The sequence below is a fragment of the Girardinichthys multiradiatus genome, chromosome 5 (genome assembly GCF_021462225.1).
Source record: "Girardinichthys multiradiatus isolate DD_20200921_A chromosome 5, DD_fGirMul_XY1, whole genome shotgun sequence".
Classification (NCBI taxonomy): Eukaryota; Metazoa; Chordata; class Actinopteri; order Cyprinodontiformes; family Goodeidae; genus Girardinichthys; species Girardinichthys multiradiatus.
Genome location: NC_061798.1, coordinates 42,366,470 through 42,379,547, shown reverse-complemented (window position 1 = coordinate 42,379,547; position 13,078 = coordinate 42,366,470). Strand labels below are relative to the sequence as shown.

The following is a 13,078-nucleotide window of genomic DNA, read 5'->3' as shown; positions in this document are numbered from 1 at the left end:
GCTATTGCTGCTGGAGGAGGTTCAACAAGTTGGACTCAGAAAGAACCAGATGATTTTTTTTATTCTGTCCCTGTACAAACAGATTTAAAAAAAAATCTACCCAAGTTTTCTATCTGGATACTGTATGTTTATATGGATCCATATAAAACTAAACCTGTTAGTAAATTATGTAAAAGAAGCTGTTATAGTGGATCCATTAGCAAGCTGAGTCAAAGTCCATTACACAGCATGTGTAGTGCATGGGTGCAATGAGTAAATATTAGGAAAATACTGCAGAAATACACTTCCTGTTTTTATCAGCAATAAATAAGGCACACCCAATGAAAACAAAAACCACACTGTGCGCAGGTGAATTCATAGAAATGATGCATGTGATTTAAATCCAAGTGGAAAAAGCTGCCAGCTCAACCTTTGGTTAACTTAACAATACAGACAGCAACTGTTAAGCACCCAGACAGAGAGGTGGACATGGAAAGGAACTGCACATGCTGATAGGTGATAAATGTAATTTAGTGATAACATCATCTGATCAAATAGATACAATCTGATCAAATAGAGGGGGATGGGGGGGGTGGGGGGGGGGGGGGGGGCAATACTATGAAAACCTGCAAATGGAATTTCATTGTTGAATGTTGCAAGCCACATTTCCTCTACTCTTCTCGTTTTTTTCTGTTATCGAGTTCCAATCACTCTCAGGAAGCCTTAGCATCTCAGTCAGTCAACTTTGTTCGAGATGGGAGGACTCAAGGGCCAGCAAAGTCCATCCAACCAACCAAATTAATCACTGGGGTGCAGGGCATGACTGTATGGCCGTTCAAATATAACAGCTTACCAACTTTTGCATCCAAGCAGTCTTTTGACATTGTAATTGCGCACATATCAACAGCTATGATTTGATATATTGTGTAGCTAAAGAGCTCATGTCTGAATTGATTTCAGTCAAGTTTGATTAGGAAAAGATCAGGAAACCTAACTGGCGACAGAGGGGCTATGACATGCAGAGACAGCCTGACATCCAGACTCTTAAATCACAATCAGAGGTGCCCCCAATTTATACCCTGTGGTTCTCCAGACCATGTTCCCAGAAATAACACCAGCGTGTCTTTTTGCAACACTACCAGGAGTAGACATCTTCCTTAAGGTGGTTTAGGGTGATTTCAGTTGTCTACAAGGGGTCAAGGTATGCTTAGTCATGTCAAAACATGGAATTAAAATAGCAGTTTTAAAAGAAAGGAAAGGAGTTTTCTCTGTCTCCTTGAAAACCTGTGCATTTACTGGGTTGGTAGCTGAAGAGAGAACTGCACCATGATGCAAAAATAAGGTGCAACATGCACCCAGCTGCTGGACTTGATCTGTGTGTTTGCATCATTAATAGAGAGCAGAACTTAAAAGGGAGCAAAGCAGTTGTAAAAACTGCAGGATATTCCCCCTACATTTGGAACATCCTAGAAGATGATCTCTGTGGTTTAAACTCACTCAAAACACAAGTCTCTGTATTCAGGCTGCAGCTGCAAAAACACACAAGCACACCCAAATACTTTGTATACATACGGTCGCATTTCATGCCCTGGTGAATCAGCCCATACAGGAGAGAGCCACAGTGGTCACAGAAGGTGGGGCTGGAGTAGGTGTGGACCCGAAACCTGTGTTTACTACGAGGATCCTGGAGAAACATAAAGGAGGGAAGAAATTGCTAATTACAAGAAGATTTATTAGCGAAACTGTAAGAACTCTTTGAGCAATAAAATTATTCAGTTGTTAATTTGCCCTTTGGGCTTTTCTTAGAGAATTGAGTCATCAAACTTTATCAGGCAAAATTTATGTTTATACCTTGGAGGAGAGTTAAAGTTAGCAGTTTTTTGCATGTGTGGATTAGTTTAACTAACAATGATACATGTCCAAACAAAGCATATATGCAGAAGAATGCTACAGTGTATCTGTATGCGAAGGCAAAATTATGTATTTGTATACTGTCATCTGAGCTGGATATTAAAAGGTTCTGGGAATTGGCTTTTGTTCAGTCTGTAATAACAAGTAGTTGGCACAGGAAGCTGTTGTTTTGGCTCCTTGTTCCTTCCACAGAAAAAGTTGTCGGGTTTCCCTGCAGGCTAATTTAACAACAGGAAAAACACATCTTTACAGGCAGGTTTTCTGCAGAATTACCTTTGATGCAAGCTGATGCTGGGAATATACAAAACACTTGGAACATTAAATGGAAAGTTAAATGAAAGTTAAATGAAATGAAAGTGATTCTTTAAATTTAGGTGAACTGATGTTTCCACAGTGGATGCTTCCACTGATTGGAGATTTTTGAACAGGGACCTTAGAGGACAGAGTTAGAGATTCATAAACATCAGCATATGACAGCAAAAAAATGCATGCCGAGTAAAAGTGCAATGTGTAAGAAGAGTACTGGGTCATTACTCCAAGCAGCCAGGCAGCACATTTCCACTTTACGGACATTTCTTAATAGGATTCGGACCTGACAAGTCAACACAGATCAAAGTCCACAACTTTATATATGTGTGCAAGAAAACAACACACATGCTGGACCAAATATGTACATCACTAAGTATTTCATTAGAATTTTGTGTGATAGACCAACATCACGTAATGCTGAATAGTAAAGTTGGAGAAAAGGGGTAGATGGTTATTCACTTTTTTTTTGTCTTACAAAAAACACAATCTGAAATGTGTAGCAAGCATTTGTATTCAACCCTTCTGAATCCATACTTAATAAAACTGTCTTTCTTTCGGATATGTATTCATCAGCTTTGTAAATCCACAGACTGAATCTTTGCTCTTTCTTCTTTGCAAAACAGCAGAATGTATGCAGAGCGTGAATGGCCCATCAAGTCCTGCCACAGACAGACTGGATTTAATGGTTTAATGATGAGAGGATTAAATTAAAACCAGTGGCACCTAAAGGTACTGCATGTTTCAGATGTTTTCCTGGTTCAACACAGCTGAAACCTCACAACCAGGCCTCTGTAGCCTTATTACGTACTGAGGAGGTAATTTAGCTATATGAATCAGCTGTGTTGGAGCACATGGACATCTCCAACAGTCCTGGAGGACTAGAGATGCCACCCATAATTTAAATTATTGTATTGTAGGTCTGGCTGTCCTTTTATTCTCGATTTGTCCTGATGGAAGGTGAACCTCCGCCCCAGTCTCAAGACTTTTGGAACGATAAAAAGTTTTTTATAAGGATGGTCTTGTATTTAGATTCAACCATATGCTTGTCATCTCTGACCAGCATCCCCACAGCCTGATGCTGCCACCACCAGGTTTCAAAATAAGGATGGGCAATATGCATGGCTACTCTTCCACCAGACAACACTTTGGATGCAAGGCAGAAGGTTCAGTTTGTGTTCTGACCTTGCTGTGTCCTCTGCATGACTTACAACAAACCAGGACGTCTTATGACGAAAGTTATGTATGTAACTACGGTTCTATGAATCCCGGATGAACGCCAGAGGGCGGTGCTGAAAGCACTGAACGACTAATATCAACCATGTCACGAGGAATCTTGAGCACATACCTCACTGAGAGGGCCCAGCGGAGCCTCGCAAAAGAACCTGGCCCAGGGGATGAGGGGCGGCCACATTAACATTGTAGAACCTGGCAAACGTGCTTGGAGAAGCCCATGATGCATCAGCACATATTGCCTCCAGCGGAAACCCCCTCATAGCAGCCCAGGAAGCAGAGACGCTCCTGGTAGAGTGGGCCTTCACACGGACAAGCAGCGGACGGCGTCCAGCACTGTAAGCGTGGCAGATGACATTCACAATCCAGTGGGAGAGACGTTGTCTAGAAAGAGGACAACCCAGCCCGGGACCACCATAGCACAGGAAAAGCTGTTCTGAGCGTCTAACAGCTTCAGTGGCCGCAACATATGCCTCCAGCGCCCGTACTGGGCATAATAACTCAGACCCATCCGCCGTTGCACCTGAATGAGGCCGAAACCGAGCATATCTCAATGGCTGGTTATGGTGCGAACTGGACAACACCTTAGGCACAAATGCAGTGTTAGGCCACAAGGCAACACCAGAATCATCTGGAGCCCATCGGAGAGATGAGGGACTGACAGAAAGAGCATGCAGCTCGCCAACCCTCTTAGCCGAAACAATAGCTAACAAAAAGGCAGTCTTATATGAGAGCCACTTGAGGTCCACCTGCACCAAAGGCTCGAAAGGGGAGCAGCACAAAGCTTCGAGAACCAAGGGCAGATCCCAATCGAGCACTCTCTGAACCAGCAGCGGATGCAACCTACGCGGACCGCGCAGAAAAAGAGAGACCATATCATGGCTCCCCACCATTCGGTCATCAACAGATGCATGATGACACAAAATTGCTGCGACATATACCTTGAGGGTTGAAGGAGAGCGGCACTTATCAAGCAGAGACTGGAGAAACTCCAGAATAGTGGGCACCAGACAAGAAACCGGATTTTCATTGCGGGCAGTACACCACTGAGAAAAAAGACGCCATCTGTTGTCATACTGCTGACGAGTGGAGGGTGCCCTAGCACTCAAAATGGTGCCCCTGACAGGGTCCGAACACCCAGTCAGCCTCCCAGTGGCCATGCCCACAGCTGGAGACGTTGAGAGTCGGGGTGCCATATCCGTCCCCCCAACTAGGACAGCAGATCCCTCCTGGTTGGAAGACACCATGGGGTGCCATGACACCGACTCCGAAGCAGTGGGAACCACGGCAGCGCTGGCCATAACGGAGCCACCAGCAACAACCTGTGGCCCTAAGCATATAGGAGGACCCAAGGCCAGGGATGAGCTAGCACGTCCTGGCCCAGTGCACCTGATGCCCCTGTTAGGAATACCACAGGGGACAATGAGTTGACTCCTCCGTGGCAAACAGATCCACCTCCGCCTGACCAAAGCGGCTCCAGATCATGTGAACCAAATCGCAGTGAAGGGAGCACTCTCCCGGAACAGGGGCCTGGCGTAATAGAGAGTCCGCGACCTGATTGCGCTCCCCAGGTAAATACATCGCTCGTAGGGTGGACAGATGAAGAGAGGCCCACTGCAGAAGAACCCTGAACACCTCTAGAAGGCGCACCGATCTGGTGCCTCCCTGATGGTTGATGTGGTAAACGACAGAGGTGTTGTCTGTTCGAACTAGCACATGCCATCCCTCTAGGTGGGCCAGAAAGCGCCACTGGGAGAGGGGGCGAACACCACTGCTGTCACCAGGTAAAAAAAACAAAACTAAAAGCAGCTTACGGTGGTAAGCCGAACAGGCCACACAGTCGGTTACACCGGAAGAGGGGGCGAACACCGCTGCCGTCACCAGGTATAAAAATCAAACAATTCAAAGGAAGGTTTAACGCCGTGAGCCGAAACGGACCACACAGTCGAGCACACTGGGAGAGGGGTTTTTATTGGAAGAAAAACTGGAAACCCACGCGTTTTTCCTACTTCACAATAATGCCTTATTTTTGTGGTGGTATATCATATAAAATTCAAATAAACTGCTTTAAAGTTTGTGATTTTAACGTGACAAACTAGGAAAAAGTTCAAGGAGAATGAATGCTTTCCAGTGTACTGTATATTTTGTAAGGAGCATAACATAATAAGGGTGTAGATCAGTTTGTTCCAGTTTTCTTTCCTTGTAAATAATCTCTGTCCACACAGTTTTCTGCATTTATTTTTAGCATCAATAATGAATTCCTTGTATTGTGGCAAAAGTGATCTATTTTTACACATTCTGAGCACAATTACAGAGCAAACAAATAAACATTTACGAGGAGCGGGTGTGTCTGTAAACTGTTATTACTTACGTCAGACGCAGGTCCCTTGTCGGCCCCAGGACAGGAAAAGGTGACAAACTCATGACAGCGCTTATGGACCACAAAACAGCACACTAGAGAGGAAGAGGAAAAAAAGAAAAATATTAACTCACAGTGCCAAATATGGCAACGAAACTTAAGTACAGGAACAAACAAGATGGGAATTTATGTGACACTGGTCTCAGCACAACAAGCACCTTCAATTTCTGAGGTTCACGTTCAATGAAATGTTCTTTATAAGTCTTCTTTATAAATACCCTTTTTGCTTCAGCATAAATTACTTTAAATGGAGCCATATCAGGCCTGGTATCACGATTACACCTAGTGAAAATAAAGCGACAGAGAAAAATAAAGAGACAGGAAACTTCCCACATTAGAAGTTTCAAACAACAGAACGCTCTGAATCTGGTGTTTTTTCCTGCTAAGTCAAGGAGGTGAATGACTGAAATAAACAGTGTTATACTGTCAACACAGCTCAGTCAAATGTCATGTTTTGTCAAACCAAAGAGTTTTTCCAACAAGAACTGCAGGGCTTAAAACTTCACAGTCTGGCCCTGAGGGGAGGCGTTGCTGGTCAGTTACAGGAGGAAGATTTCGATCAAATCAAAGTGTTAAAGGTTTGTTAAAGTGTAAAAGCAGCAGCGAAAACTGTTTTGGTCTTATTTTTTTATTTTTACCTCTTCTGTGATATTTGTTGCATCCCACTTGCTGCTCAAAACAGAAAGGGTCGTAGGCCACGGCGTGAACAGAAATTGCCCAGAAAATGTAGAACATGGGTTTTAACAACGACTTGTCACAAAGTCAGGATCAAATCCACAACATTTTTTACATCCTTTCTTGGCATTCAAGCATCTGTGATTCTGCTGTTTGCAACACTCCAATCACTGTAGCAAAGTTAGTGTTTCTCAGGTTGGTCCTGGTAAACAAAAATCTTGCTTTCCAAGTTCAAGTTTCCTTTTTCAACTTGGATTACAGAAATTGTGACTTGTGCGCGAAAGGAATGCACGATATTCGAGCTAGCTTTGCTTTGGTGCGATTTACTGTAAGGAAAGAAATAATTATCTGAGTCCACCATCTGGTGCAACCCTGCGCTCGATATTAAACATCCTGTGTGACCTGTATAGTGACATTTAAAAAAAGATAGGACACCCTACAACACATATGTCAAAGTCAAGGCCCCCTGGATGATATTTAATTACTATTAGAACCGTCCCGCAGGCCACAGCCGCCCGCTGGCGTTTTGCATGCACCAACACTACATTCCCCACAATGCAACGGTAGTCCGCGAAGTCACTGTAGCGCGCACAAGCGGCTTCATTGTTCATCAGCAATCACAGCAGAGATCAACTTTCAGGTACCCCCCCCCCCCCCCCCTCAAAAATGGCTAAACGTAAGGTGGACGCTGAGAACAGGGGGTTTCAAGCCAGGTGGGAGGCAGAGTACATGTTCACGGAGGCAAAAGGCAAACCTGTGTGTCTTCTGTGTGGAGAAAGTTTGTCTGTAATGAAAGAATATAATGCAATATAAAGTTTATAATGCACACACTTTTATTTATGTATTCATCTTGATATTAAGAAACATACTTTGTTTTTCAAATCAATAAAATTTTTTGCTGTTTGCCTGTTGAAAATGTGTTCCCTTGAGGTTACAGACAGAGCCATACCAAATTTTGCTTTATTCATTTAATTATTAAATAATATACTCTATGTTAGGTCTTGGTTCAATAGGCTATGTGCAATCATTTCAATATGTTTTAATAAACATTGAAACAGTCTGGCCCTTGGCTTGTAGCAAATATGGTTTTTTGGCCCTCGGTGTATTTGACTTTGACATCCCGTGTGCTTATCGAACACATTTAGACATATGGATGTTTAACATCACATCAAGTAATAGAAGAAATTCGAGTAATAGAAGCAAACAAACAAAGAAAAACCCTTTTCAGATTTTTTTGTAAAATGTGATAAAACAAAATTCTGGAGAGGAATAAATGAGGACACCCCCACATTTATTCGCATTTAAAATGGCCACAACCACAAAAACACAATGAAATCCGCATTTTGAATGAGGGTTCATCTTTTTTATACCCCTGATATTTAGTTGGGTGTGCTTCTGACTGTTGCAGTGAGAGTAAACATCACGGTGGGATCCTAAGAGATGTCTGGGACAGAAGGAAGACTGTAGAAGCTTAGGAGTCTAGTAAGGGATTTGGAGAGGTCACAAAAGAAATGGAAATCAGCCATTCCCCTTGATTGAGATTGGAGAACATTGAAAACAACTACTAACATGCCCAGATCTGGCACTCCAAGCAAATTCACACTGAAAGCACAAGATGCTAAACTAAGTCTGCAATAAACCTAAAAATGACCTACAACAGGGTCCTGCTACTGTTGATATGAAAGTGCCTGCCTGTACAGAAAAGAGACTGTACAAGTTTACCTTTCATTGGAAGTTCAAGCAGAAAACCCTTGCTTTGCTACATGAAGGCCACATTAAAGTTTCCCAGAGAGGAGATAGAGAAAGACCCAGACCTCTGGAATAATGTTCTTCAAATAAATGAAATATGTGGGCACCAGAACAGAGGACATGTTTGGCATTAACCAAATACAACCTTCCATGAAAACAACCTCAAACCAGCTTTGAAGCACGGAGGTGGAAGTGTCATGGTTAGGGGATTATACAGGTAAATCCACCAAGGATTAGCTGTGAATTGGAGATGGAAATTTCTGTTCTTTAATCTTATTGAGATGCTGTGAGGTGACTTGAACCAGGCCTTACATGCAGAGAACCATCTCAAACATCTCACAGCTGAAAGCGAGAGGGGCAACCTTTCTTCAGACTGGTGTCAGAGATCCATGGATTGATACAACAAACATCACACTGAAGTTATTTCAGCCAAGAAGGGCAACACCAGCCATGTGGGGGTAGGGTGTCCTAACTTTTTCCTCAGCTAGGAAAGACATTTTTTGATGATATCTCGTTTTATCAATAAAAACAAATTGCATTTGTTGTTTATTTGAAATTAAATCTTTTTATTTTGCTGAGATTAAAAAGAAATATAACATTTCTTAATAAAGACCTGAATATTTAACAGGGGTTGCCTTTTTTCACAACTTTATATAAATAGATAATTAGAACGTATACAAAAGAAATTCATAAATGGTATTTATTGAAATAAGTGCATACTAATGTGCCTAAATAGTGAAATTTTGTCATTTTTTGTGACATTCTCTATCTATGAGCAGTGAATTTACTGGTTCAAACATCCAACATTAAGACCAGGTAACTTTAAAAAGTCAACTAAGCATTAGAAACACGTGTATGAGTTTGTTCCACTCCGGGTCAGATTTGGATAAACTACAGCCCTACAAAACAAAGATGAGACTCAGACCAGTCCTGAAACCCCAGTAGAGTGAAACAGGGTGGATCAGTGACAGCCTGTCGTCTCTAGAGCCGCATCAGCGCGGTTTAGCCTCGTATAACAGCTGAAATCAAACCCAACAACATTGCACAGTGCTGATTTTACCCACTTCCACCTCACAGTAAGTTGCAACAGCAGAAAATGGAATCAAGACGTCATTGCCTCACAATGTTTAGTCAAGCATCATAAAAACACTTAGATCCTGCAACAAAGGCCAGTTCCTAAAAATACTCAGGGTGACATTGCTCAGCTTTATTCTTAATTATTCACCTTCTCATTAAGGTTTAATGAGGCACCGTGGCAACCACAGACACTTTCCACAGGATTCATGGAGTAAACCAATAAAGAGCTAATGTTTGTTTGTGCTATTACTGTAGGTGTGAGAACGGGTAACATTAGCTGGTTTTAACTGAAACACATTCCACAGTCAAAGCACCAACGTGGGGTGAATTTTACTAGCAGGCTTGTTAGACTACTTATGGGAATGCTTTCAAAATGCAAATGGGGGTTAAGTTTGTAGAGGAGAGCGACTAAAGGGGCGGGCAAATGAAAGAAGAAGAAGAAACATGAAGCTGGGCCAAGAAAAGGAGAAGATGAAAGCCTGAGACTGTCGGTAATCACTTTCTGTTAACCAAATTGACTCTTCGATTTTTCATAAGAAGCTATCATTTGGAAACAGTCATATCAAAATAAAAGAAAAAAAAGTCCTTGGTGGGTTTCCTGTCTAGACAGCCCCGTAAGGATGTTACAGGGCTCTATTCTTTGACCTGTTTTTTTAACATTGAGGTCAAAAATGTTGACAGGAAAAACAGGCAAGGGCCACTACAAAAATCTGAGACTGTGATAAACTTGAGCAAAAGTACTACAGTGTCAAAATATTACAGTGTTATAAAAGACAGAAAAATATAACATAACTTCTTTAATCTAAAAACAGAAATACAGAAATTATATTACTGAGACTATATATCACATATTATATATTATTTTACCTATAACGTTTATTTGTACTGTAACAATATATGCATCTGCAGCAAACTCAGACGTTTTGGTTACTACATAACCTACAATAAATAAAATGTTGCTATAGCAATGTTACTCTATAGCAATGTCATAGCCTACAAAATCATAGAAAAAGCTGCTGACGGCTGTAGCTTAGTGGGAAGAATAGACTGACTGATTGACTGAGTTCAGTTCCAATTTCCTAACCTCATGTCAAAGTGTCCCTGAGCAATACGCTAACCCCAAGTGGTCTACCATATCATATCAGTGTATGAATCTGAGAGTTAGTCAGTGCAGATGAGACTAGCCAAACTAGAACAGAGCTACATAGCTCCATTTATCATTTACTGAAGTACCTGGCTGTCCACAGAGGGCTGTATCCAAGCTTAATAATGGAAGCTGAGTGGAAGGAAAAAAAGTCTCCCAGAGTGCTGGTTTAGATAGAAAGTTAAGTGAAAGGAGAAAGTGTAAAGATTACAGGGACCTACGCACTGAAAGGATATTGAAGCCAAGACCAATCAAGAGTTTGGCGAAGATTGAAAAGGCATGGGTTGTCGCTGGAGTCAGAACTTCAAGAACCAGTATCCAGGACCTGGACTACAACTGTCACACCCCTTATGTTAGGCCATATCTATATCAAAGCTTATCGAGAAACAAAACTGTTACTCAGTGCCAAAAGTCATCATCTTAAGAGATGTCTGAGGCCTTCAGAAAGAAGACTCTAGAAGCTGATCACCTCCATGCCCTGCTGCATTGATGGAGGAATTCATGCAAAAAGAGCCCAGACTCCATATACTGCACAGTGCATGGACATAATCTTCCATTGGCTGACATTTATAAATTAAAAATTATTTTCTTTGGGCTTCTGTTATATTCTTCTTTTTGGGTTTTCATTAACTGTTAGTTATATTCATCAGGATTAGCAGAAATAAATGCTTGAAATGCATCACTCTGTGTGTGAAGAAACGGAATAAGTTTTGCCTTCTTGAATTTAAATACTCAAATCATTTTTTTTTGTTGAGTTTTTTATGATTTCTGATGTGTTATGTCATCTGCCTACGTGCAGACCAAGGCTAAATATTAGCCAACAAGGTCAAATCTGGCACATTTTCAGGATGTACCCATGCTCACTAATGTGCATTGTTCAAATGGAACACAAAAAAACCTGAACTTGGAAAAAGTCCAAGTGGTGCAATGAGGTCAGATGATTTGTGAGTTTTAATTAAAACAGGTTTGGGCTAGTATAAGTGCTACATTAAAGATATTATATGACAGGTAGGATTAAAAAGGAGGGTGTAGGGAATGCATTTTTTTCCAATGAGGGTCTTCAGAGTGGCAGGGCTGATAATTTGCGTGTGTGAATGAAGGGATGCGGGCACAGCTGGGTTTGAGGCGACATGAGGGGGTGGAGACTCACTTCTGTGTGTGCAGCATGTCAGAAAGAGCTGGAGCAGCAGAACACCATGAAAAACTGCGGGTCCCCTTTAAACACCTTTTGGTTTTAAATCTGCTCCGTCACTCACTCTCACAGCTGCACGTGTTCACAAACACACATGCACAAAACAACTGAAAAGACAGGAATGGTGACCTGGCGAGGAGGTCTTTGCTCTGTTTCCTAGCAACCAGGCTGAGCCCTACAGTCGAGGCAATGCACGCCGCTCCATTTTATCAGATTGATGCCATCAACGGCCAATCAGAGTCAACCCCCAAATAAAATATCTATGCAAAGAGCCGCCAGGAGAACAGCAGGCCAACAGTTTCACATCGACAGGAGGACAGCTGGGAAATTCCTCCATCTTGGATGAGTACCAGGATACATGCCACTGACGGATGCATAATCATAATCTGCCTTCAGGCCTCAACATGCTACATTTAAATAAAATCCTGTTCACCAGTTCTTTAGAAGAAAAAGAAACACAACAGAAAGACAGAAATGACTGGTGTTGTGGAATCAGACACTCCCATTTAGATCCACAGTACCAAAGCCTCGCTCAATTAGAGATTTTGAAACAGTTTCTACTTTTTTCATGGAGGCAGGAAAACCTAATCACCAACCTCACTCACATTCATACTTTACAATGGGCCAGTTTACCAGGGCTTTAAAACTTCTCCAAAAGGGCAGACATTTTTTGTCATAGCATTCCTATGGTTTAAAGTGATCAGACTTATTTTCAGCTGTATGATGCATAGAGCAACGCAGAGCTGCGCCTCTCCCACCTGTTGCTGAACAGTGCTATTTCTTTCCCTCGCTTACAAAGACAAATACAGATGTTTGGGAGAAAATCTGGTGGCAAAAAACCAGGAGAGTAGTGGAAACTAAACGAGCACCACGGACAAGTCAAGCGAAAGGGAATAAAGTCCTAGATTTATAAATATTACCTGTGCTTTTAAAAGTGTTTACCTTATCCAGTAATAATGCCTTAGTAGCAATAAAGACAAAGAATGCTCTTTAAAGATCGCCTTTAAAACATCTTTAATTTTACAACAAACTTAATTTGAGTTTAAATGAATAGTCTGTTTTCGAAAAATGGAAAAATATATTGATATTTCTTTTTTGCGACCTAAAGAATGGAGACTATTACCTGAACCTGGGAGTGTGTGAAACTGGCAGCAATGTTGATTCCGATCGAAAAAACAAGCAATCAAAAACTAGAGTTTTTAAAATCCGATAAATGGAAAAAACAAAATAATTTTCAACTTGCAGGAAACACATGAGATTTTTTCGGGATTTCAACACCAAGAAATGAAAAAAATAATAATAATAAAATGGTAGTGCATTAACAAAAATGCATTAGGAATAGGAGTCAATAATGCAAAAGAAATGTCAAAAGGGACACAGGTTGTTGAGTTCA

The 13,078-nt window shown here is 41.5% G+C and overlaps 1 protein-coding gene across 2 annotated transcripts in view; it reads right to left on the bottom strand.

Annotated features, from left to right (window-relative positions):
• LOC124868119 (protein kinase C beta type-like) overlaps positions 1-13,078 on the bottom strand; it is a 47,745-nt gene that overhangs the window by 18,115 nt on the left and 16,552 nt on the right. For both annotated transcript variants that reach the window (XM_047364946.1, XM_047364945.1), the window contains exons 3-4: positions 5,801-5,883; positions 1,552-1,663 (exon numbers count right to left, since the gene is read on the bottom strand). In XM_047364946.1, the coding sequence (XP_047220902.1) occupies positions 1,552-1,663; positions 5,801-5,883 (195 nt within the window). The remainder of the gene's footprint in view (positions 1-1,551; positions 1,664-5,800; positions 5,884-13,078) is intronic.